Below are 24,374 nucleotides of genomic sequence, written 5' to 3'. Positions count from 1 at the left end.
ATTATGTAAGGCAACATATTAAAATTCTTGGTTAGAATATGTGTTTTGTAGTCTACCCAGAATAATTGCAGTCTCTCCCCCTCTCCCCAAATAACAGTACTGTTTGGGGGCCTATAATTTTGGGGAAATGCTATGGCCAATTCTCTTTCCATTGTATGCCAGAGTGATTAAAGATTGATGGAAAACTGCTCAAATGAATACACCTAAGTGAACATTTTAACCAGATTGTCCTCATTTTAAGAATGTCATCAATGTCTTTGACACCGTGTTATGTTTGTGTGAGTTCTTAAAATGACTCCTTCCATGGGAGCAAATAGCCACATGTGGAAAACTATATATATATATGTTATATATATTATTTATTGTAATATATATATATAGTATGGTTTAACACAATAGTGTAAATTTGGGACATTTATTGGGATGTTTAATTTGTTAGTACATAAAGATCTTAGCAATATGGGGTACTTCATATTGTTTCTGCCTTTGTCCATGTAATTCAACATTTGACATCAGTGCCAATTCAGTATTTCAAGCCACTGTTCTTGCTACAGAATTCTTATGTTTTAGAGTAAAAAAAAAAAAAAAAAAAAAAAAAAAAAAAAAAGCTCTCCCTCCCAGGATTCAGTTTTGCTTTGTTTGGGGCTTCTTTTGTGTGAATGTTGGGCAGTTAGTTGGTGGTGTTTAATTTGCACTCCTTGCTCTTTCTAATAGGAAGGAAAATTCTATTATCAGTTATACCCAAAAACATGTCTGTACCACAAATCCTTTCCCTCAGGCTGAAATATTTCTTTTTCTGTCACTCCTTTAGAACCTCAGGCCTCAAGAAAGTCGGACAATGTTCAGTGGCTCTGTCAGTATTCCATCCATCACTAAATCACGCCCTGAACCAGGACGTTCCATGAGTGCTAGCAGTGGACTGGCAGCAAGTAAGTATCAAGGTCCGTGGAAGTATTCATCACGGCTCTGGGCTGACTGCGTTTAAATTTAGAAGTGCTGTCACTTCCTTGATTCCTCCTCATTCTTGCTTTATACATAGGCGAATAATGACATCCTTAACTCACACTGAAGTGAAGGCAAACCATGAGTATGTATAAAATGTCCTGGAAAAAGGAATGATCTTATTATACTCTAGAATGCCATAACAACAAAAGTGGAAGCAGGTCTTACAAGGTATAGGTGAGGCCTTCGCCCAGCTTCAGATCCTAGTTATCCAACAGTGTTTGAAGGTAAATATAAGAAAGAGCTTCATTCTGCAACTAAGATTAGAAACCAGAAGCAGAAATTGAAGAATTACTTAAACCTGAAAATGGAAAAGATGAAGAACCAGAATTCTTGAAAAATCTATCCTTAATGAAAATTCCAAAAGTACTACCCAGTAATGAAATAGATGACAAGAATAACGGAATTGCCTTAAATCACTTAGGCAGTCAAGTGGCACATTGGGTAGAGTGCTGGATTTGGGATCAGAAAGATGTGATTTTGTCTCTAGTCTCAGATAGTAGCTATGTGACCTTGGGCAAATAATTTAACCTGGCTACTTCTGTTTTCATGTCTAAAAAAATTAAAATAATAGCAACACCTTCACAGCATTATTTCAAGGCTCAGATGAGATCATAGAAATTGCAAAAATGCTTTGCAAATCTTAAAATTATGTTAAATGTTAACTGTTATTGCCAAAACTTTGTAAAAATATGAGCATAGTTAGAATATAGTTTCCAAAATCTTATTTTGAGTTTCACAGCATAAATCTAACTAATAAAAAAATTCCCCAAAAGTTGATATCTCCTAGAATTATCATCATGAAAGAATGCATCATCTCACAATATTTGACAGACTATAAAAATATTTCAGGACTTGCACACAGCAATATGCTCTGTGATCATTGCCACAAGTATGAAGCATAGAAGGAAAGGTGGAGCTATCTAGGAACATTCTTTTAAAAACAAGCTAAAAATGTGTGAGTATTTGCAGAAGTGAGCTAAGAACACTGTTGAAAACCTATGGAAAGATATTGGAAAATTACAGCAATATCTGGGTTTACAGCAATATCTGGTCAGTATATATGCAGCAGGAATTTTGAATATTATGTTGCTTTAAGGCAACAACAGAATGCAAATCAGAACAAAAAAAATGAAAATGTTTGATAAAGTTAAACAAAAATTGAAAGCCAAAGTAAAAATTTTAAGGGAATACAAGGAGTCATGGCAGCTTCAGAAAATAAACAACTTGGTATTATACCAGAGAGGCTTAAGAAACAAAGAAATTATCAGAGAGAGAGAACCCTTAAAGAAGGAAGTTCTGAAGCCTATCCAGATGAGGCTGAAAGAAATCCATCACAACAAAAGCACAGATTAGATCAGATAGCATGTACACCATTGATATAATGAGTGATGACAGTTACCTCAAGGGAGATTGCTTGAACCTCTAGCTTTTCAGTTCCTTTGGAAAGTGAGAGGTCCAAATAAAATCCGCAATGACTGATTGGGAGTTTCATGTAGAGATGCATGAATTATTAGCAAAGCTCTTGTCAGCATCCTCCTTTGTGCAAGCTTGAAACCATCATATTTAATGGAAGGCATCAGGTATTGATTACTTTCACTCCAGTGTGAATAGCATTCAAAGTGTGAGCGAGTGACATGTTTATGGACTTTATACTAAGCCTTCACAGTTTGGGTCAATCAAAAAAGGCTCAAGCAGGTAGAAAAAAATAGTTGAGAAAAAAAGGTTTTCAGAAAATTCAAGGGAATGTAAAGAACAGCACATCAATTTAGCGATTATTGAACAAGCCACCCTAAACTCCCAGATGTTTACATCATCTTAAATGATTATCACAAAGCTTTTGACTTTTATTACATACTTTATAGTCAGTCATATATCTCTAGTATATAAAACAGACCAGCCATAGTGAGAATAGTAGAATATTTGATATACTCATGGATGGCCATTCTCTATTTCAAAAATAACTACCAAATCAATAATATCAAGAACAATTTATATAAAATTCAAGATGATAAATTAAGGCCACTGTTACTCTGCTTAGCCTTAAATCCCATTATCATTACTCAAGTAAAATTGATACAACTTTTAAATCAAAGGGGGAATTGTATTAACATCTCTATGACTTTGATTTGCATGGATAACATCAAGTTCTGTGACCTCATTGAAAAGCACATTAAATAGCCATTTCATCTCATGAAGATGAAGTCTTTTTTGTCAGTTAAGTAGATAGTATGATGGGTACAGCTCTGAACCTAAAGTCGTGAAGATCTGACTTCATATCCAAGCTCAGATACTTACCAGTTCTAGGAAGCTAGGCAAGTTCTCACCTCTCTATGACTGTCTTCATCTATAAAATAAGAATAGTAAGAGGATTTGCTTCCCACAGTTATGAGAATAAAATGAATTTTGCAAACTTTAAAGTGATATATAAATAGTAGCTATTATTGCTTTGATAAATGTGAAGTCCTTAATGTATGTCAAGTAACAATAGAGAATGATGGCTTTGAGCCTGAATACAAAGGTTTAAATTAACCAGTGGATAAAAGTAATATTTACAAATGTGTTGGTCCTTCCCAGAAAAGACACATCTAATATAAGAACAACAAAGAGAAAGCTCAGGTTATATGATGAAATAACCTGGCATCCTAAAGAAAGCTTAATAAGAAAAACACATTTAGAACAATTGACACTTAGCACACCAATTCAGATGTATACTTTTGGCACAGTTGAATAAATGAGAACAGATCTAAAAGATGACCAAATGAAAACCTGCACAAAATTAAGGAAATATAGGACTTATCATTCCAAAGTAAGATTAATACCCAAAAAGAGGAAGAGGATTGAGAGGTATTCTCAAAGAACATGACAAATAAATTAAAATTTTATGGAAGTGCTTTTGGAATAAATAGCATTAGATAGATAACCTGGAGAAGGAGAAGCTTGTGGGGGAAGATGAACGTGATAGCTTTTTAAAATGTTGAACTTGCCTCAGAGGCCAGAGCTAGGAACACTGATAATCTGGGCCACATCTACCTTAAATTAGTCCAGTGCTTCAAAACTCAGAATTAGAATGCAATGAATCCTTCATAGATCATAAAAATAACTTGTTAAGACAACATTCAGATTCAGTAACTAGTTAAATTAAGACAAAAATGCTGCCTTCCTTTGCTTTTGCATTCAACAATATTAGGTGAAAAGAAGTCCTCACAAAGCAATAGGAATTCCATTAAAACCTCTAGAATCCTGACTTAATATAAGTGTGACTTTTTTGGATCTCTAATTCTCCAGATCATCCAAACCACAAGAACGCTCCTTCCTTAAAGGGAAATCATTGCCACCTAAAGAAAATAACTATTGTTTCTTTTTTATCCCCAAATCTCCTAAGGGACTACTACTAAAATTAACTTTTAAAAAAGCTGATGTCTAACAAAATCATAGATAATATTATCTAAGGAGTATATTGAGACAACTAATAAAAACTTGAAAACAAAAAAAATGCAAAAATTCCTTTGCAAAATACAAATTAAACAATGAGAGTACTATTGTGGCAATTTAGAGTGGGTCTTTCCAGCCTTAGTTAAGGATGGGCTGAGCCCACCACAACATAGCATCATGGTCCCCAAGACGAGATTGATGATGGATCTATACCATGGTCTCTCCTTAAAAGCATAAAAACTGATTATTTACTTTTTCAGAAGATATGTAGTATCATTCATGAGTATTAATGTACCCCACAAACAGCTGTATGTGGTAAGAGTCGTTAGCAAAATGACTCCAAAGAGAAGATCATTCAATTGTCCAGTCTAGTTTTTTCAGACCCCAGGCATGGGCTCTGGGCTCCCATGGTCGCTGCCAGGAACTAGATAGAGAGCTTTACCACGCCGCCCGCCGGGCTTTCTGGTGCCAGCCTTGTGGCTCTCAGTTCAGTCCCCTGAGGAATGTGCCAGGATTCCCGTCTCATCCCGTTACTGCATTAATGGCCTCCGGGGCCTCATCTCACATATCATTTCATAATAGAAATAGCTATCGATGAGCCAGGCAAAAAGGAGTTTTTCAAGATGAGTCATGTCCAGCTCTCTGTGATCCCGATTGAGGTTTTCTTGGCAAAGATTCCAGAGCAGTTTGCCATTGCCCAGGGTCACTCAGCTAACGTCTCCTGACTTCCAGGTCGGACAAAGTCGAATGATCATATCATGCGGTTATTCCTTAGTCTCTGCCAAAGCCTCCACTCATCCTGGTCCTTATGGTCAAACCTTTTCCAAAACCTGTGATTAATGTGTCCGTGAAGGGACATTTAACCCTAAGCCCACATAAATGGACGCAGAATGCATAGACAAGAAAATAATATACGTAGTGACTGCAATAATGTACATGAAAAGAGCGACCATAAAATAATCAAAAATGAATGTGGCAAAATTATAAAGAACGATTATGTTTCAAAAGAAAATATATAAGAAGGTAGTCTTACCTTATCCCTCTGCAGAGGTTGGAAATCTACAAATATTGCACATGTTTTCGGGGCGGGGGGGAATTATATACTGATCAGAATGCTATTTTCCCCTTTTTTCTGGGTTTGTTTTTTTAAACAAATATTAAGGGTTGGCTCTCTCAAGGAAAGGGTGAAGGAATGGGCACTGGAGAACTAGTATGTTTTTTTTAAAGATGTCTATAAAACTTAATTTTTAAGAAACCTGTATCTTTTTTATAAAAAAACCTTAATTCCCCCACCCCATCCTTTTCTCTCAGTGAACCAGTTGCAGAACAAGTTCTTCTTTGTAAGGACATATCTTTGGTTAATCTTTTGGGGGTTTCCTTTGACTCCTAACTAAAGTCCATTTTCTACAGGAAACCTGCCCCAACCCTTGTTAATACTAATGCCTTCCTTCTCTCAATTTTCCATTTATCCTCTGTACAACTTGTTTCTTCCATTATTTTGTAAGCTCCTTAAGAGCAGAGATTTTTTTTTCCTCTTTTTTTATACCTTAGTGTTTAGCCCTGTGCCTGGCACATAAGTGCTTAATAAATCTCTACTGACATGAAGTATACAGAATTTCCTTTTTTAACACTGAAGGAGAAACAAAGGAATTCTCTACAAAAACCTACTTTGCTAGAGCAAATTCTCAATCAGCTCTCATTGTCCTCTTCTTCTCCCCTTCCCTCCCCATCAGACCACAATTTCCGAGTTTCTAAAGAATGCTTTTAGACATCTCTGGCTACCTGGAGAGTTCTTGATGGTGAAACCCAGCTCTGACTCCTTTGTGGAAGAAGTCACTGCTTGGGAGGTGGTACTAATGAGATAAAACCGAAGCTTTCATCAGAGCTCCAGCTCCATCCTTATCAAGCATTCCAGCTCTCCAGTACAGGTCCCTTTTAGACTTTCCTCTTCTCTAGCTACATTGTCCTCTTTTCCCAAGAGTAATGACTTAATGAACCAAGTTAGCTCTGCACTAATCTCCTATACCTCCCCAAACGTCAAAGAAAGACTAGAACTCATATTTAAAAGCAGTGTACACAGTACCCAGCAACTTTTGTAATAGCAAAAAACTGAAAACTAAAAGGGAATGGCTGAAAAAGAATTGGTACGTGTTTATAAGGAGTTAGAAATTATAAGAACTAATGCAGATGGAGTTATTTATGCAGTAACAGTAACAAAAAAGAACTAAGAGATGGAAGGCCTCTGATCAGTTCAGTGACTGTACACAATTCAGGTGATGAACCTCCTGACAGAGAGGTGAGAGACTTGCGGTGCAAAGTAAGATTTTGGACATAGCCAATATTAGATGAAGAATGGATTTATGAGGGGTCAGACATAGGGCAGGATGGGATGATAAGAGATTATGATTAGTAAAGAGATTTTATTGTTCTTAGAAATAGAAATATAGGAAGAGAGAGAGAAGGTTGGGAAAGAAGGGAAACATTAATTAAACATCTACTATGTACAAGGCATTGTGCTAATCATTTTCCAAATATTATTTCATTTGATCTCATATGAGTAATAACAAGGGTTATTGCCTAGGGGCAAATGTCCTCATGTATACTCGAGATAATAATTAGCATTTATATAGTGGTTTAAGATTTACAAAGATTGAAAAAAAAATCTCACTTTATCTTCATGGTAATTCTGATATAGATGGTATTATTCCCATTTTACAGATAAGGAAATGGGGACAGATAGAGGTTGTGACTTTTCCAGTGTTGTACAGCTAACAAACATCTGAGGCAGATTTGAACTCAGGAATCCCCAATTCAGTCTTCCTTTTTTCTAGCTTTCCTGGTAGAGTGGACAAGCAGGTCAGGGAATGCAGCTTTGTTTGTGTTTTCTACAGTCATTTCCTTGTTGTCTCCCCTAAGGAGGAGCTCCTTGAATTCAGGGACTGTTTTTGCCTTAGTTTCTGTCTCTAGTGATCGGCACAGTGTCTTGCACATAGCAAGTGCTTAATAAATACTTGTTGAGTATTGATTTGATTACACTCAGCTAGATGGGGCTGAATAATGGGAACGATTGGTACAAAAACATCTCCCCAAAAGTTTATGCTGCACTCTCCCACCAATATATATATATAGATTCCAGAGAAAGTGGGCTCAAGCTTATTATAAATAATATTGTAAATGCTTATGATCAATGGAAGTAACTAACAGCTCCTAGAAGTCCTTTTGCTAAAAATTCTATTTGTGCTATACCCCTTTATAGAGCATAGAGTTTCTTTCTTCTTCTCACCCAAATCTGTTCTTGCTCCTGTCAGCTTTATTTCCAGGGAGGTTGTGCTTCAGGTTCTGCTCATTTTACTTCTTTTTGTGTTAATCTGAAGCCATCCCTGAACTTTTCTTATAGCCTAATTGTATCCCATCACTTTCAGATGCCATAAGTTGTTCAAATCTTCCCCAATTGATGGACATCTCCCCAGTTTCCAGTTCTTTGCCACCACAAAAAGAAGCTCTCTTATTTTTAAGGAGAGACCCAAATACTTGACCTTCAGTACCAACACTGGAGATTACCTTCTTTTGTTAGTACACTTAGAGAAAGTGTGAAGCTTGAAATTCCTGAAAAAAGTCTCAGATAAACCCACACTTCCTACCTATCCAAAAATCTGAATTGTTCTTTCAGTCCCATTCTCCCTCAGGATTGACTCCTCCTTTTCTCTGTAACTTGAACATTAAAGGAAAAAACCTCAGACCCTAGGGTAAGTGGTCTCTTTTCTGACTCCTTGCTTGGAGGTTAGTTTCTCATTTTAGGAAATCTTCAAAATTTTTGTTATGATTGGAAAGCTGCCTAGCTTCTGCTCCTTGAGCCTGACAGTTTTACAAATCATGGTGTTTTTCTCTCCAATTTTATGACTCCTTTGTTCTTTCTATTACTCAGCTCATTGTTTACCAAAATCTAATCTGAATCCAGTACTTTAAAATTAAAGTTAAAGTGGAACTGTGGGTAAAGTCAAAAAGAGAAGGCATGGACCCACGCTTAACACCATATACCAAGATAAAATCAAAATGGGTCCATGACCTAGGCATAAAGAACAAGATTATAAATAAATTAGAGGAACATAGGATAGTTTATCTCTCAGACTTTTGAAGGAGAAAGAAATTTGTGACCAAAGATGAACTAGAGACCATTACTGATCACAAAATAGAAAATTTTGATTATATCAAATTAAAAAGCCTTTGTACAAACAAAACTATGCAAACAAGATTAGAAGGGAAGCAACAAACTGGGAAAACATCTTCACAGTTAAAGGTTCTGATAAAGGCCTCCTTTCCAAAATATATAGAGAACTGACCCTAATTTATAAGAAATCAAGCCATTCTCCAATTGATAAATGGTCAAAGGATATGAACAGACAATTTTCAGAGGATGAAATTGAAACTATTACCACTCATATGAAAGAGTGTTCCAAATCACTATTGATCAGAGAAATGCAAATTAAGACAACTCTGAGATACCACTATACACCTGTCAGATTGGCTAAGATGACAGGAAAAAATAATGATGAATGTTGGAGGGGATGCGGGAAAACTGGGACACTAATGCATTGTTGGTGGAGTTGTGAACGAATCCAGCCATTCTGGAGAGCAATCTGGAATTATGCCCAAAAAATTATCAAACTGTGCATACCCTTTGATCCAGCAGCGTTTCTACTGGGCTTATATCCCAAAGAGATACTAAAGAAGGGAAAGGGACCTGTATGTGCCAGAATGTTTGTGGCAGCCCTGTTTGTAGTGGCTAGAAACTGGAAAGTGAATGGATGCCCATCAATTGGAGAATGGCTGAATAAATTGTGGTATATGAATGTTATGGAATATTATTGTTCTGTAAGAAATGACCAGCAGGATGAATACAGAGAGGCTTGGAGAGACTTACATGAACTGATGCTAAGTGAGATGAGCAGAACCAGGAGATCATTATATACCTCAACAACGATATTGTATGAGGATGTATTCTGATGGAAGTGGATTTCTTTGACAAAGAGATCTAACTCAGTTTCAATTGACAAATGATGGACAGAAGCAGCTACACCCAAAGAAAGAACACTGAGAAACGAATGTGAACTACTTAAATTTTTGTTTTTCTTTCCGAGTTCTTTTTACCTTCTGAATCCAATTCTCCCTGTGCAACAAGAGAACTGTTCGGTTCTGCAAACATATATTGTATTTAGGATATACTGCAACATATCTAACATATAGGACTGCTTGCCATCTAGGGAAGGGGGTGGAGGGAGGGAGGGGAAAAATCGGAACAGTGCAAGGGATAATGTTGTAAAAAAAAATTACCCTGGTAAGATGGCGGAGAGGAGGCTCACAGCTGCATAAGCTCCACGCTTTCTCTCACTATCCATTTCATTACAAGCCTCTGAATTAATGCTTGACTGAAAAAAAACCCACAAATAGTTAGCAAGAGAAGCCATCCTTGAGATTCGCCAAGAAAGGTCTGTCTTTACTGGAGGGCTGGGACGGTTTTAGATCGGGCGCAGGCTGAGGGCAGCGGCAGTGAGAGCACGGGAGCAGACTGGAGAGGGGGTGGGGAGTGATCGCAGCCGTCTCTGCGGGGAGAGCTTCGCTACAGGTTTGGATACTTTGCTCCGGCAGCAAGTCAGCAGCCCAGCAGAGAAGCTAAAAATACCGGGGCTGAAGAATACAACCCCAAACAGCTGGAGTCTCTCGGGACCTGGCCGCCCCCGCCACAGTGACTCAGCACGCTCTGGGATCTCAGAGTGCAGGTGCAGCACAGTCCTGCTAGTGCCTCACTGCTGCCCCCTGCAGTCTGTAGAGGAAGCTCGGTAACACACCCAGCCCCTCCCCCAAAGAAAGACTCCAGTTTTTTCTGTTTTTCTTTGCTAGTTTGTCTTTGATTATTAGACAGAATGAGCAAGAAGCTGAAGAGGACTTTAACCCTTGACAGCTTCTATACAGATAGAGAGCAGACTCTAAATCCTGAGGAGACTAAAAACAGGCAGTCCCCAGGTGAATCCCCAAAGGAGGAGATCATTTGTTCCTCAGCACAGATGAACCTCATAGAAGTGATTAAAAAGGCTCTCACAAGGGAGCTAGAAGAAAAATGGGAGGCTTGGCAAAAGAGCCTGGAGAAGTCAGTTAAAGAGAGAGTGGATAAAGAAACCAAATCCTTGAAAAATAGGATTGGTGAACTGGAAAACAAAATTGGCGAAATGGAAAAAAATTCCACAGAACAAAAGAACTCAATTGGACAATTAGAAAAAGATTTTAAAAAAGTGAGTGAAGAAAATACTTCACTGAAAATCAGAATTGAACAAATGGAATTGAATGACTCGAGGAGACAAGAAGAATCAGTCAAGCAAATCCAAAAAAATCAAACAATGGAGAAAAATGTGAAATACCTTCTGGGGAAGACAACAGACCTGGAAAACAGATCCAGGAGAGACAATCTGAGAATCATTGGACTCCCAGAAAAACATGATGAACAAAAGAGCCTGGACACTATTTTCCAGGAAATTATCAAAGAGAACTGCCCAGAAGTCATAGGAACAGAGGAAAAAATAAACATTGAAAGGATTCATCGATCACCCACTGAAAGGGATCCTAAAATCAAAACACCAAGGAATATAGTGGCCAAATGCCAGAACCCTCAGATGAAGGAAAAAATATTGCAAGCGGCTAGAAAAACCCAATTCAAGTATCAAGGAGCCACAATAAGGATCACCCAGGATCTGGCAGCATCCACATTAAAAGATCGAAGGGCCTGGAATATGATATTCCGAAAGGCTAAGGAACTTGGTATGCAACCAAAAATAACTTACCCACCGAGAATGAGCATCTTTTTCCAGGGAAGAAGATGGACATTCAACGAAGTAAGCGAATTTCATCTATTTCTGATGAAAAAAACAGAACTTAACAAAAAGTTTGATCTACAAATATAGAACTCAAGAGAAATCTAAAAAGGTAAAGATTAATCTTGGGAACTATATTTTGACTATATAGATGTATAAAGAATACATGTATACCTTGTTCTAGAAATTGATGTGGAAAGGACATTGTATCATAAAAAGGGTAAAGTGGGGGTAGTACATCTCATGAAGAGGCAAAGGAAACCTATTATATCTGAGAAAGAATGGAGGGGGATGAATATAGTGGGTATCTTACTGCCTTCAGAATTGGCTTTAAGTGAAAAATCTTAAGACATATTCAATCTATGGTGAAACTTCTCCCACCTCATTGAAAAGTGAGAAGGGAAAAGTAAAAAGGGAAGGAATAAGCTAAGTGGAAGGGAATACGGGAACTGGGAGGGAAAGGGGTAAGATAGGGGGAGGAACTCTAAGGCGGGGGGAGGGATACTAAAAAGGGAAGGCTGTGAGAAGCAAGTGGTGCTCACAAGCTTAATACTGGGAAGGGGGGGAAAGGGGAAAGAAGGGAGAAAAGCATAAACCGGGATTAACAAGATGGCAAGTAATACAGAATTGGTCATTCTAACCATAAACGTGAACGGGGTAAACTCCCCCATAAAGAGGAAGCGGTTAGCAGAATGGATTAAAAGCCAGAATCCTACAATATGTTGTTTACAGGAAACACACCTGAAGCAGGGAGATACATGCAGGTTAAAGGTAAAAGGTTGGAGCAAAATCTACTATGCTTCAGGTGAAGTCAAAAAAGCAGGGGTAGCTATCCTGATCTCAGATCAAGCTAAAGCAAAAATTGATCTAATTAAAAGAGATAAGGAAGGACACTATATCTTGCTAAAGGGTAGCATGGATAATGAAGCACTATCTATATTAAACATATATGCACCAAGTGGGGTAGCATCTAAATTCTTAAAAGAGAAACTAAGAGAGCTGCAAGAAGAAATAGACAGTAAAACTATAATAGTGGGAGATCTTAACCTTGCACTCTCAGAATTAGATAAATCAAACCACAAAATAAACAAGAAAGAAGTCAAAGAGGTAAATAAAATACTAGAAAAGTTAGATATGATAGATCTCTGGAGAAAATGTAATGGAGACAGAAAGGAATACACTTTCTTTTCAGCAGTTCATGGAACCTATACAAAAATTGACCATATATTAGGACATAAAAACCTCAAACTCAAATGCAGTAAGGCAGAAATAGTAAATGCATCCTTTTCAGACCACAATGCAATGAAAATTACATTCAACAAAAAAGCAGGGGGAAGTAGACCAAAAAATAATTGGAAACTAAATAATCTCATACTAAAGAATGATTGGGTGAAACAGCAAATCATAGACATAATTAATAACTTCACCCAAGAAAACGATAATAATGAGACATCATACCAAAATGTATGGGATGCAGCCAAAGCGGTAATAAGGGGAAATTTCATATCTCTAGAGGCCTATTTGTATAAAATAGAGAAAGAGAAGGTCAATGAATTGGGTTTGCAACTAAAAATGCTAGAAAAGGAACAAATTAAAAACCCCCAGTCAAACACTAAACTTGAAATTCTAAAAATAAAAGGTGAGATCAATAAAATTGAAAGTAAAAAAACTATTGAATTGATTAATAAAACTAAGAGTTGGTTTTATGAAAAAACCAACAAAATAAACAAACCCTTAGTAAATCTGATTAAAAAAAGGAAAGAGGAAAATCAAATTGTTAGTCTTAAAAATGAAAAGGGAGAACTCACCACTAATGAATAAGAAATTAGAGCAATAATTAGGAGTTACTTTGCCCAACTTTATGCCAATAAATTGGACAACTTAAATGAAATAGAAAAATACCTCCAAAAATATAGCTTGCCCAAACTAACAGAGGAAGAAGTAAATATCCTAAACAGTCCCATCTCAGAAAAAGAAATAGAGCAAACTATCAATCAACTCCCTAAGAAAAAATCCCCAGGACCAGATGGATTTACATGTGAATTCTACCAAACATTTAAAGAACAATTAACTCCAATGCTAAATAAACTATTTGAAAAAATAGGGATTGAAGGAGTCCTACCAAACTCCTTTTATGATACAGACATGGTACTGATACCTAAACCAGGTAGGCTGAAAACAGAGAAAGAAAATTATAGACCAATCTCCCTAATGAATATTGATGCTAAAATCTTAAATAAAATATTAGCAAAAAAATTACAGAAAATCGTCACCAGGATAATACACTATGACCAAGTAGGATTTATACCAGGAATGCAGGGCTGGTTCAATATTAGGAAAACTATTAGCATAATTGACTATATCAATAACCAAACAAACAAAAACCATATGATCATCTCAATAGATGCAGAAAAAGCATTTGATAAAATCCAACATCCATTCCTAATAAAAACACTTGAGAGCATAGGAATAAATGGACTTTTCCTTAAAATAGTCAGGAACATATATTTAAAACCATCAGTAAGCATCATATGCAATGGGGAAAAACTGGAACCTTTCCCAGTAAGATCTGGAGTGAAGCAAGGTTGCCCACTATCACCATTATTATTTAATATCGTATTAGAAACACTAGCCTCGGCAATAAGAGTCGAGAAAGAGATTAAAGGAATTAGAGTAGGCAATGAGGAAACCAAACTATCACTTTTTGCAGATGATATGATGGTATACCTAGAGAACCCCAGAGATTCTACTAAAAAGCTATTGGAAATAATTCATAATTTTAGCAAAGTAGCTGGCTACAAAATAAATCCCCATAAATCCTCAGCATTTCTATACATCACCAACAAAACCCAACAGCAAGAGATACAAAGAGAAATTCCATTCAGAATAACTGTTGATACCATAAAAGATTTGGGAATCTATCTACCAAAGGAAAGTCAGGAATTATATGAGCAAAATTATAAAAAAGTCTCCACACAAATAAAGTCAGACTTAAATAATTGGAAAAATATTAAGTGCTCTTGGATCGGCCGAGTGAACATAATAAAGATGACAATACTCCCTAAACTAATCTATTTATTTAGTGCTATACCAATCAGACTTCCAAGAAAATATTTTATTGATCTAGAAAAAATAACAACAAAATTCATATGGAACAATAAAAAGTCAAGAATCTCAAGGGAATTAATGAAAAAAAAAATCAAATGAAGGTGGCCTAGCTGTACCTGATCTAAAATTATATTATAAAGCAGCAGTCACCAAAACCATTTGGTATTGGCTAAGAAACAGATTAGTGGATCAGTGGAAAAGGCTAGGTTCACAAGACAGAATAGTCAACTATAGCAATCTAGTGTTTGACAAACCCAAAGCCCCTAACTTCTGGGAAAAGAATTCATTATTTGATAAAAACTGCTGGGATAATTGGAAATTAGTATGGCAGAAATTAGGCATGGAGCCACACTTAACACCATATACCAAGATAAGATCAAAATGGGTCTATGACCTAGGCATAAAGAACGAGATTATAAATAAATTAGAGGAACATAGAATAGTTTATCTCTCAGACTTGTGGAGGAGAAAGAAATTTGTGACCAAAGATGAACTAGAGATCATTACTGATCACAAAATAGAAAATTTTGATTACATCAAATTAAAAAGCCTTTGTACAAATAAAACTAATGCAAACAAGATTAGAAGGGAAGCAACAAACTGGGAAAACATTTTCACAGTTAAAGGTTCTGATAAAGGCCTCATTTCCAAAATATATAGAGAACTGCCTCAAATTTATAAGAAATCAAGCCATTCTCCAATTGATAAATGGTCAAAGGATATGAACAGACAATTTTCAGAGGATGAAATTGAAACTATTACCACTCATATGAAAGAGTGTTCCAAATCATTATTGATCAGAGAAATGCAAATTAAGACAACTCTGAGATACCACTATACACCTGTCAGATTGGCTAAGATGACAGGAAAAAATAATGATGAATGTTGGAGGGGATGCGGGAAAACTGGGACACTAATGCATTGTTGGTGGAGTTGTGAACGAATCCAGCCATTCTGGAGAGCAATCTGGAATTATGCCCAAAAAATTATCAAATTGTGCATACCCTTTGATCCAGCAGTGTTTCTATTGGGCTTATATCCCAAAGAAATACTAAAGAAGGGAAAGGGACCTGTATGTGCCAAAATGTTTGTAGCAGCCCTGTTTGTAGTGGCTAGAAACTGGAAAACGAATGGATGCCCATCAATTGGAGAATAGCTGGGTAAATCGTGGTATATGAATGTTATGGAATATTATTGTTCTGTAAGAAATGACCAGCAGGATGAATACAGAGAGGACTGGCGAGACTTACATGAACTGATGCTAAGTGAAATTAGCAGAACCAGGAGATCATTATACACTTCGACAACGATATTGTATGAGGACATATTTTGATGGAAGTGGATTTCTTTGACAAAGAGACCTGAGTTTCAATTGATAAATGACGGACAAAAGCAGCTACACCCAAAGAAAGAACACTGGGAAACGAATGTGAACTATCTGCATTTTTGTTTTTCTTCCCGGGTTATTTATACCTTCTGAATCTAATTCTCCCTATGCAACAAGAGAACTGTTCAGTTCTGCAAACATATATTGTATCTAGGATATACTGCAACAAATCCAACATATAAAGGACTGCTTGCCATCTAGGGGAGGGGGTGGAGGGAGGGAGGGAAAAAAAAAATCGGAACAGAAACGAGTGTCAATATAAAGTAATTATTAAATAAAAATTAAAAAAAATTACCCTGGCATGGATTCTGTCAATATAAAGTTATTATAAAATAAAATAAAATATTAAAAAAAGAGAAGTCAAATGTTATCATAGGATTCAGAATTAAAAGAAGGTTGTGAGACCATCTAGCCCAACTCATACTTAAAACAAGTATGTCCTTTACCACTTTCCCAATTCATCCTGCTTTTCTTTGAAAGATGTCAAGTGAAGACAAGGACTTAATAACTAAGAAAGCAACTTTTCAACTTTGTAATAACTCTAAATGTTAGCAATTTTTTTACTTAGAGTGAAGCTAAATCTTCCTCTCTTTAATATCCACAAAATGCTTGTCCTTCCATTGTTCAGCTAAGCTGAATAAGACTAATCCTTTTATGGAATGAAGATCCTTAAAATATTTGAGAACTGTCATCCCACCCCCACCCCCCATTTTCATATCATCTCCTCCAAACTAAATTTTCTTATATTTTTTCAGACATTCAGACAGAATGATTTCTAATCTAATAACATTTTGAGCTTAAAGTCCACTAAAAGCTCTAGCTTTTTTTTCTCATATTTCATAATTTATGAAATAAAGAGAATAAGAAGAGGAAAAAGAAAAGCAAGAGTGGGTAAGCCAAGAACGACAGAAAACACTTCAACGCCTAAAATCATTTAGAGAGAAATGTCCAGCTCAGTTTGTACTTAAAATGTCTCAGTCAAAACCAATTAGTCCAAAATTGCCCAAAGATATTTCCCAGAAAATCTCATCACCAGTTTCTCAACCACTGTCAATAATCCATTCTAATCATATAAGAAGTACTCCTTCATCCAAAGTTAGAAGTTTGGAAACATCTAAACATAAAAACAGTCCTGGAAATATCTCTAATCAGGTTTTGGTTCCATTTGATGATCTAATTCATCAATTCAGAAATCAGCAGGGAACTGATGTCACCATCAGCACCAATTCCTCTTGTTGCACCTCCACCTCTTCCACCTCCTTCACCCCCTCCTCCTCTTCCGTCGTCGCCGCTGCCGCCACCACCACCACCACCTCCACCACCTCCACCACCTCCTCTTCCTTCTTCCTCACCACTTTCATTGAGGACATCTAGAAGAGATGATCAACCACTTCCTTTGGTCTGTGAATCAACTGCTGAAAGATATGATTCCTCAAAAAGCCTTTATGACTTTATCGTTGTACAATTGATTTTTTCAATGTCAGAATTTACATTGATTTATTCATCCAACAAACATATGAATATTTATTGAGCACTTTCTGCATGCTGAGCACTGTTATTTGTGCCGTAGGCAGTATCAAATTTAGACTTATTCTTACCTTCATGGAACTTTGTAACCTAGTATATTTAATCTTCATTAAGTTTCAACTTATTGGACTCAACCCATAGTTCTAACCTGTCATTTTTGGAGAGTGGAAAGTTAACCTATATCATCATCCACTTTGTTAGCTATCCCTCTCAACTGGCTATAGTTGCTTGCAGTACTATCTTTTGCATCTCCCCTTGCTCTCAAAAAAAAAAAATTGCATAAACATCAACAGAAAGATTTTGAAAGTATTCATTCCACTTCTTTCCCTGCCTAGAAATTACAAATAAGTCTGTTTCTTATTATATCAGGTACAGAAAGGTTGTAATGATATTAACTTTATTAACAGAGTTCTAGAACTTAAGTTTCTACTATCTTGTAATCCCAATTGATGAAGTCCTACCAAACTTTTGTTTTACACAAGTAACACAAGTAATTTGCACAATATTTTAGGGTCATCTTCACAAAATGGTAGTGCATTGAGGAGAGAATTCTCAGGAGGAAGCTACGGGACAAAACGGCAACCTATGACCTCTCCCTCAGATGGTTCATTGTCCTCGGGAGGTATGGACCAAGGAAGTGATGTGCCAGCAAGGGACTATGACCGAGAGGTGAGTGTGACCGAAACTAAAGGCTATGGATGGAAACTTGGGGGACCACAAGAATCGGGATCTGGTATTAACAGTTCATAAATGTACATTAGAATTCAATATTCAGTCTGATAAAGTTTGAAGTAGAGAAGAAATGTATGGATGGGGAGAAGTGGCAATACAGAGTTTACTTAAATTATTCTATCTTGAGATCAGTCTTTAGCAATTTCAGTGAATCACTAGTCACTCTTACCCTGTGAGCAATGAGACCAAATAACTTGGGTTTATAAGCTAGAATTTTATAGGATTCCATACCTTGAAAAGGAGTTTTTCAGCTAAGTCATTAGTCTGGCCTGTATGGAAAGAGCACACATTTCTAAACTGCTTCCATGAATAGTTACCTCCATGTACTCTTCTTTCACATACATACAATGATGCCTCCAGAATAAAGACATTGAAAAAATAAACAAAATTATCAAAGTGGAGGGAGAGGGGTAAGGGAGGGCAGTCTCCGGTGGGGGCTCATGCTTATCCCACAGCAATGATATAATTTGGAGTCAGAAAAACATGGTTTTCCTGCTGTTTCCTCATATGTAAAAAGAGATAATGCTTTTACTCCCTCACAGTGTTATTGTGAGAATCAAATGAGATCAAATCAAATGAGATCATGTTAAGCACTTTGTAAACCATAATGTTCTGTATAAATGTCAGCTATAATTATTGCTCATCAATAATGTCCTAATTTTTGGGGCTGCAGGACTCTGACTCTCCAAGGCATTCTACAGCTTCCAACAGCTCCAACCTCAGCAGCCCTCCCAGCCCCATTTCTCCTCACAAGACCAAGAGCCTCTCTCTGGAGAGCACTGACCACGTGAGTTGGGACACATGAACTGCTTCAGCATTCAAATCAGACATCAGAACGGCTTTTATCCCACGGCTACCCTTCACTCACCCTATTCTCTTGCTTTCATCTCTTCCCCTCACTTCTGCCTGAAAATTATCTGGGGACTGGTATCAGAAGGGAGGTGGGAGTAGGAAAAATAAGGTTTACCTTCTGATATGATTCAAAGATGAATTTTGGCCCCAGATTTAACAACAGCTGCAAAAAAAAGGGCAAACTTTTGTCAAATAGCTGCCACAGATTTCTATTTGTATTGATTTCATTTCATACAATTACAGCTGCTTTCATTATCTTTCACTCCCTTCAAAAAAGGTAGTATAAATAGATCAGATAACTAAAAATGAATAAGATTTAAATGAGCACTAGAGTCTCATACTGTAAGATAGCACAGTGAACCCATAACTTTGTGGGGAGAATCAGTACATCCAAGAGCATCATAAAGCTTTCATTCAGCCATCACATTTGAATGTTAATCTGATTGTTACCAGTGAATCCTTATTAATTAAAACAATACATATTTTACTACAATACAGAGTTTAAATACACAGATTTAAGAGTTAAATACTGATTGTATATATTAAGAGAGAAGCATCATGTATTCAGTAAAAGATGGATGCATATTTAAGAGAAAGAAATCCTTTAATTTAAAAGAATTGTGTTGTTTCCATATGTTTTCATGCTAAATAATTTTAAATGTTGAAAAAACCATTTGATGTTTGTTTGAAAGAGAGAGCTAGAGAAAGCAACATTCCCTTTGGAAGATGGTGTCAGAAGAACATTTTAATTTCTCTTGTCATCAAAGACATGTCTTTCCTATTTTTCCATAGTAGAATTAAAGCCATAATCTTTATTTTAAAGATTACACTTCCTATCTGTTATATGAATGAAGAGATAAGATTTCTTGCCATCCTCTAAACTCCTCCATCCCAAAACTTACAGGGCAGAGTTATATTTTCCAAAACAGTAGGTCTCCTTAAGGATCACAAAAGTGCTTCTTTTTCTTTTTTTCTGGAGTACATTATGCCCTTTCCCTCCCTCCCTCCCCTGCATTACTACAATGTACAGCAGAAGACCCTTTCTGTAGAAGGAACTCATTTTACCTTGAAGGGGAATGCTCTTCCTCTAAACTGAAAACAGTTTACCACATAACTAAAACTTCACTCAGCTAAATGCATGCATTTTGAGCAGCCTCAACCAAAAATTTTTTTAGTTTCATCTGAGGATAATTTTTAAAAGGTTTAATACAAAAAATGTTCATGTTTAGTCAGTAGTCATCCCAGAATTGTCAGTTCTGCCAAAATGTCTTTCAAGCTTCCTCCCAAGCAGATTTCTTGCTTGATTGGATTGATTGTGCTGTTAGTTGCATTTTTAATTTGCTCCTCCACTGTTTGGGGGCACCCCAGAAAAGTCAACTGAGAACAGACCAAAGTCCATTGTCTCACAATCCAAGTTAATCTGGAGTTTTGTATTTTTGTCATGAAATGGAGGTCTGAAGTCATTTCCCCCATCAGATAACATAAGTAGAAAAGGATGGGAGGAAAAGAAAGAGAAATCAGCTTCTTGGATTCTCCTTACATGAGCTTCATTAAAATTAGAGATCTACAAAATTGCTCTCCTTCCAGGGACATGCACTAATACTCCACTGTATTAAAAGAATTTTTTTTCCTGCATCATAAATTGTGCTGATCATTTGACCACTGATAACTATGTGTTCATTATATATTCCTGTGGTAACAGAAGTGTCAGTTTTGTAACAGTTTTGTGGTAACAGAAGTGTCTGTCCAAGTTTATACCATTCTGAGGAAAAACTTGCAGAGCTTTTTAGGGAAAGAAGAATTGGGCTAGGGTTATTTTATAGACGTACAAATTGAAGAATTTTTTAAAAATTGCAGTCAGTGCAATTGGACATGCTGGAACCTATACCTGATGTAAAATTATTGTATTTTATTTTATCCAGGCATACTTGTTCCAAGGTACTAGTCACCTCCAAGTTATTTTGCTTTTGAAAAAATATATAAAGTTTTTGCATTCTAAGAATTATTTAATCTGCTGTCTATACAATTTGACTTGTTCAGATATTAAGTTGGTACCTTACAGTTCATTGTTATTTGAATTTCACATTTTCCTAAATGTGGCATTTATCATTAGAAATGACGGAAAACCAGCAAATGTTTAAATGTTGTTGCCCAGTTCTGCTGCTCTTCATCATCATTGTGATATAAGGAAGATAAAACAGACACCTCCAGGAAGCACCTTATTTTCAGTCTTGTCTGTTATCCTATTTCAGCTCTTCTTAGGGATTTCCCTTCCTAAAAAGATGTCTCATATCGTACCAGTGAACTCTTAGGTTCTGGGCCGGCTTGTGCGCCTCCTGGAAGATGGGGCTCCATTCCAAGCTGATCACCCTCTGAGATCTCCCCAAAAAGGAGAGACTAATAGAATGCCCCTCAGCGCTTGTGCAGGGTCGCAGCTTGTCCTGCTCGTCCCCGACCGGGCCTTCAGCGGAGTGGTCTCCCACTTACTGCTTTCTAATAAAGAATTGTTTGTAGAAGAGTAATTTCAATAGGAAATTGAGCACAATTCCCCAGACATATTGGGCAAGAAGAGACTCTCCTCCTTAGTTAATCTATTGGTGGTATTTATCCTGGGCCCATATTTGATTATCATGCTCCCCTAGTAGCCTAGCGTAATGTATTCAGGACCATCTGAGCAGGTGCCCAAAAACCCACCAAAGAATCTCTGGGGAAAAAGGACCCAAAGAAAGAAAAATAACCTTGTTGACCATTAGAGGAGGCCAGGGGACACAAATGAAAAGATGTGGCTCATCTGCTCTTGGTACCTGCCACACACGGAGTCTCTCCTTCGCTGCGGGTGGCTCGGGGGCTTGTGGAAGGAGCACATTTCTCCTCTTGACAGACAGGAGAGCCATGGTTTCAAGGGGCTCTGCCCAGCATCTGTCTGAAGTCGGGAGCAGGAGCAGGGTTCTAGGGCCAGGGGCATCTGCACTCTCAACTCTAAGCCTGCCTGGTCAGTGTCTGCCCTTGAATTTGGAGACATTTTATCATGTGCTTTCGGTGGACCCAGCATTTATGCAGTTTTTGCCAAAACTAAAAACCTCAGAGGTTGCTAAAGTAAGTTGCATTTGTCTGGTTATTTAAAAACCCAGCTATTGCCTGTGATTTGGGCACTTTTCCTTTGGAATATAGCGTTATAACTGCTGTCATTTGGCTTCCCAAGAAATTCCTCATGCCCATATTTAAACCTTGGAGTTTGAAATCTCTATTCTTATACACATCCTCAAAGCCCTTAAATTTAAAACAGTTTTTGTAACAAAAGTTCATCACCATTCTTAGTAGGCCTTTCAGCTCTCTTCTGCCTTTCTTGTGGTCAGAAATGTATCGTGTCACTTAATGACTGAATATTGCTGAATTATGTATTCGAAAGAAAAGGAGATTCTGAGTCTGATAGAACCATGATTGATTGAATTTGTATTGAACTCTCAAGTATTGCCTGTAAATTGATGGGGGGAAGAAAGGGGCAATGAGAGCAATCTTCCCTGACTTCCCTTCCCAGCAGGAAAAGCATTTAAAGGTGTAACTGAGCTGAATTTGGGGGCTTTTGAAATCATCAGAACATTCTGATCTTGAAACTAAGGTGTGTTTGGATAACATGCTTCATGTCAATTCTCCAGATGTGGAAGCATCTGAAAAAATCAGTTTAGCTTTAATTTTTATGTCTAGGAACTTCTGCTAAGCCAGACTTTATAAGTGACAACGGTGGCCAAATGCATGGGAGAGAATCGGGCATTTCTCTCATTATTTTCTGTTCCTACGCTTCTCCTTCCTCCCATTTCAGTCTTCTCTGAACTATATAAAGAAGGGTTTAACATTTCATTTCACCCTTTTTAGAACAACATTCCCTGTTGTGACTTCAGTGACTTAACCCAGGCCAAAGTTCTTAGACTAATTCTGCTTGATGAGATGATGGATTGGGGGACGGGGGTGGAATGTTCAGCAGGCCCAGGACTCTCAGAGGTGAAACCGCCAGAGAGGCTTTGTTTTCCTTGTCTCTGGCAACGCATCACGGAATCCGTGACTCTTCTCTTCCTTTCCATCCACATTTGAAAATATGAAACAAAAATAGACCTTCTTACATTGTTTCATGTAAGAAATACCCTGAGTTATGGGGGGAAATATGATAAAAACTCAAACCATTCTTGGCATTTCAGTGGGAAAGAAAGTGACCTGCCTTTTTTATGTCTGACAGTTTCATATCATTTATTTTTTAAAAAAATATTTTTAGGGTTTTTTCATTGTAATATTATTGTACAGTTTTGCATGACCTAGATGTAATCACTTTTTTGTTTAGAATATAAAAGCTGACAAGTCTGTGTGGAGGGGAAAAGACACTGCTTTGGCCTCTTATCATTTTTTATTTTATTTTGTTTGGGTTGATGCCCTTGATGTTGTAGGGGACTTTGTAAGAGATTCTCTGCTACCAAACAAACAATGATGTGGATTCTTTTGCACAGAAATATTTAAGGTGGGACAGTCGGAAATGTAATGAATGACTTCCTCACCAATACTTTATGTTGGTGACACACTCGATATTAACCTGACTTTGATGTATGGCAATAAAACAGGGAACTGTTAGAAATGTGGGTGTTTTGTCTTTTTTCCTTCACTTAAAAAAGACGAGTATTGGAGATGGGAAAAGGGACAGATCTTTTCATCTTAGTTTCATCGTGTTACGGCCTTCTCACCTGATGCTGCCGAGGCTAGACTGCAGGCCGGGGTCAGAAGCGCCGGAGTTCTAGCCTCAGACACCTGCTGTGGGACCTTACCCCCGACATTTCGCCCCGGTGCCCCAGTCTTGTAGCCAAAGCGGGGGCGGTCCCAGCCCCCGCCTTCCAGGCTCCTTGTACATGTGGAACGAGCCCCCCGCGCAGCGCCTGCCCCCCGAAGATGCGACACCAAGGCCGGCTGTCGGCGCTGCCGGGACACTCAGTCACTGTTCCATGTTGCCAGGCTGGGTTTTACAGGTGTGTGGACGGTCTTGTCTTCCTGCCGCCGAGGCCCCCGAGCCCTGCCTGGCCCCTTCCAGAGAGGCTCCCCGAGCGGGCTGGCACGTCTTTCTCCTGTTTGCTGAATCACAGAAAGCCTGGTTCACTTTCGGATAGGTCAGACCCGTCACTTTCAGACCCATCTCCTTGGGTGGCGTCTCCGAAGAGGGCCCCGGCCTGGGCACCTTGCCCGCTCACCTTCGCGTCCTGCTGCCCGGCGGCGTCCGTCACGGTTTGGAAAGCAAAGGGACGCGGAGAGTCCTGAGGCTGCGAGGGAAGGCCAGACCGCGGGGGGGGCCGGAGTCGCGCCCCTGAGTCCTGCTCTCGCCCCAGACAAGCCGCGGCCTCCCTCTCGGGGCAGCCCCCGAAAGCTGGGGATGGTCAGCACTGGGGGGGGGGGGGGGGGGGGGAGGTGACGGCCTAACTGGCCTGAGATTCGCT

General features: G+C 38.0%; 1 protein-coding gene across 12 annotated transcripts in view; it reads left to right on the top strand.

The window, feature by feature from the left end:
* Positions 1-23,527, top strand: part of CDC42BPA (CDC42 binding protein kinase alpha) — a 347,897-nt gene extending 324,370 nt beyond the window's left edge. For all 12 annotated transcript variants that reach the window (XM_051993437.1, XM_051993436.1, XM_051993439.1 and 9 more), the window contains 3 exons: positions 812-929; positions 17,834-17,991; positions 18,728-23,527. In XM_051993437.1, the coding sequence (XP_051849397.1) occupies positions 812-929; positions 17,834-17,991; positions 18,728-18,859 (408 nt within the window). In that variant the 3' untranslated portion in view covers positions 18,860-23,527. The remainder of the gene's footprint in view (positions 1-811; positions 930-17,833; positions 17,992-18,727) is intronic.
* The last annotated feature ends 847 nt before the right edge of the window (positions 23,528-24,374 follow it).

This window comes from Antechinus flavipes, chromosome 4 (genome assembly GCF_016432865.1).
Source record: "Antechinus flavipes isolate AdamAnt ecotype Samford, QLD, Australia chromosome 4, AdamAnt_v2, whole genome shotgun sequence".
Taxonomy (NCBI): domain Eukaryota; kingdom Metazoa; phylum Chordata; class Mammalia; order Dasyuromorphia; family Dasyuridae; genus Antechinus; species Antechinus flavipes.
Note: the sequence above shows the minus strand (reverse complement) of the source record. Positions and strands in the feature narration are given on the sequence as shown.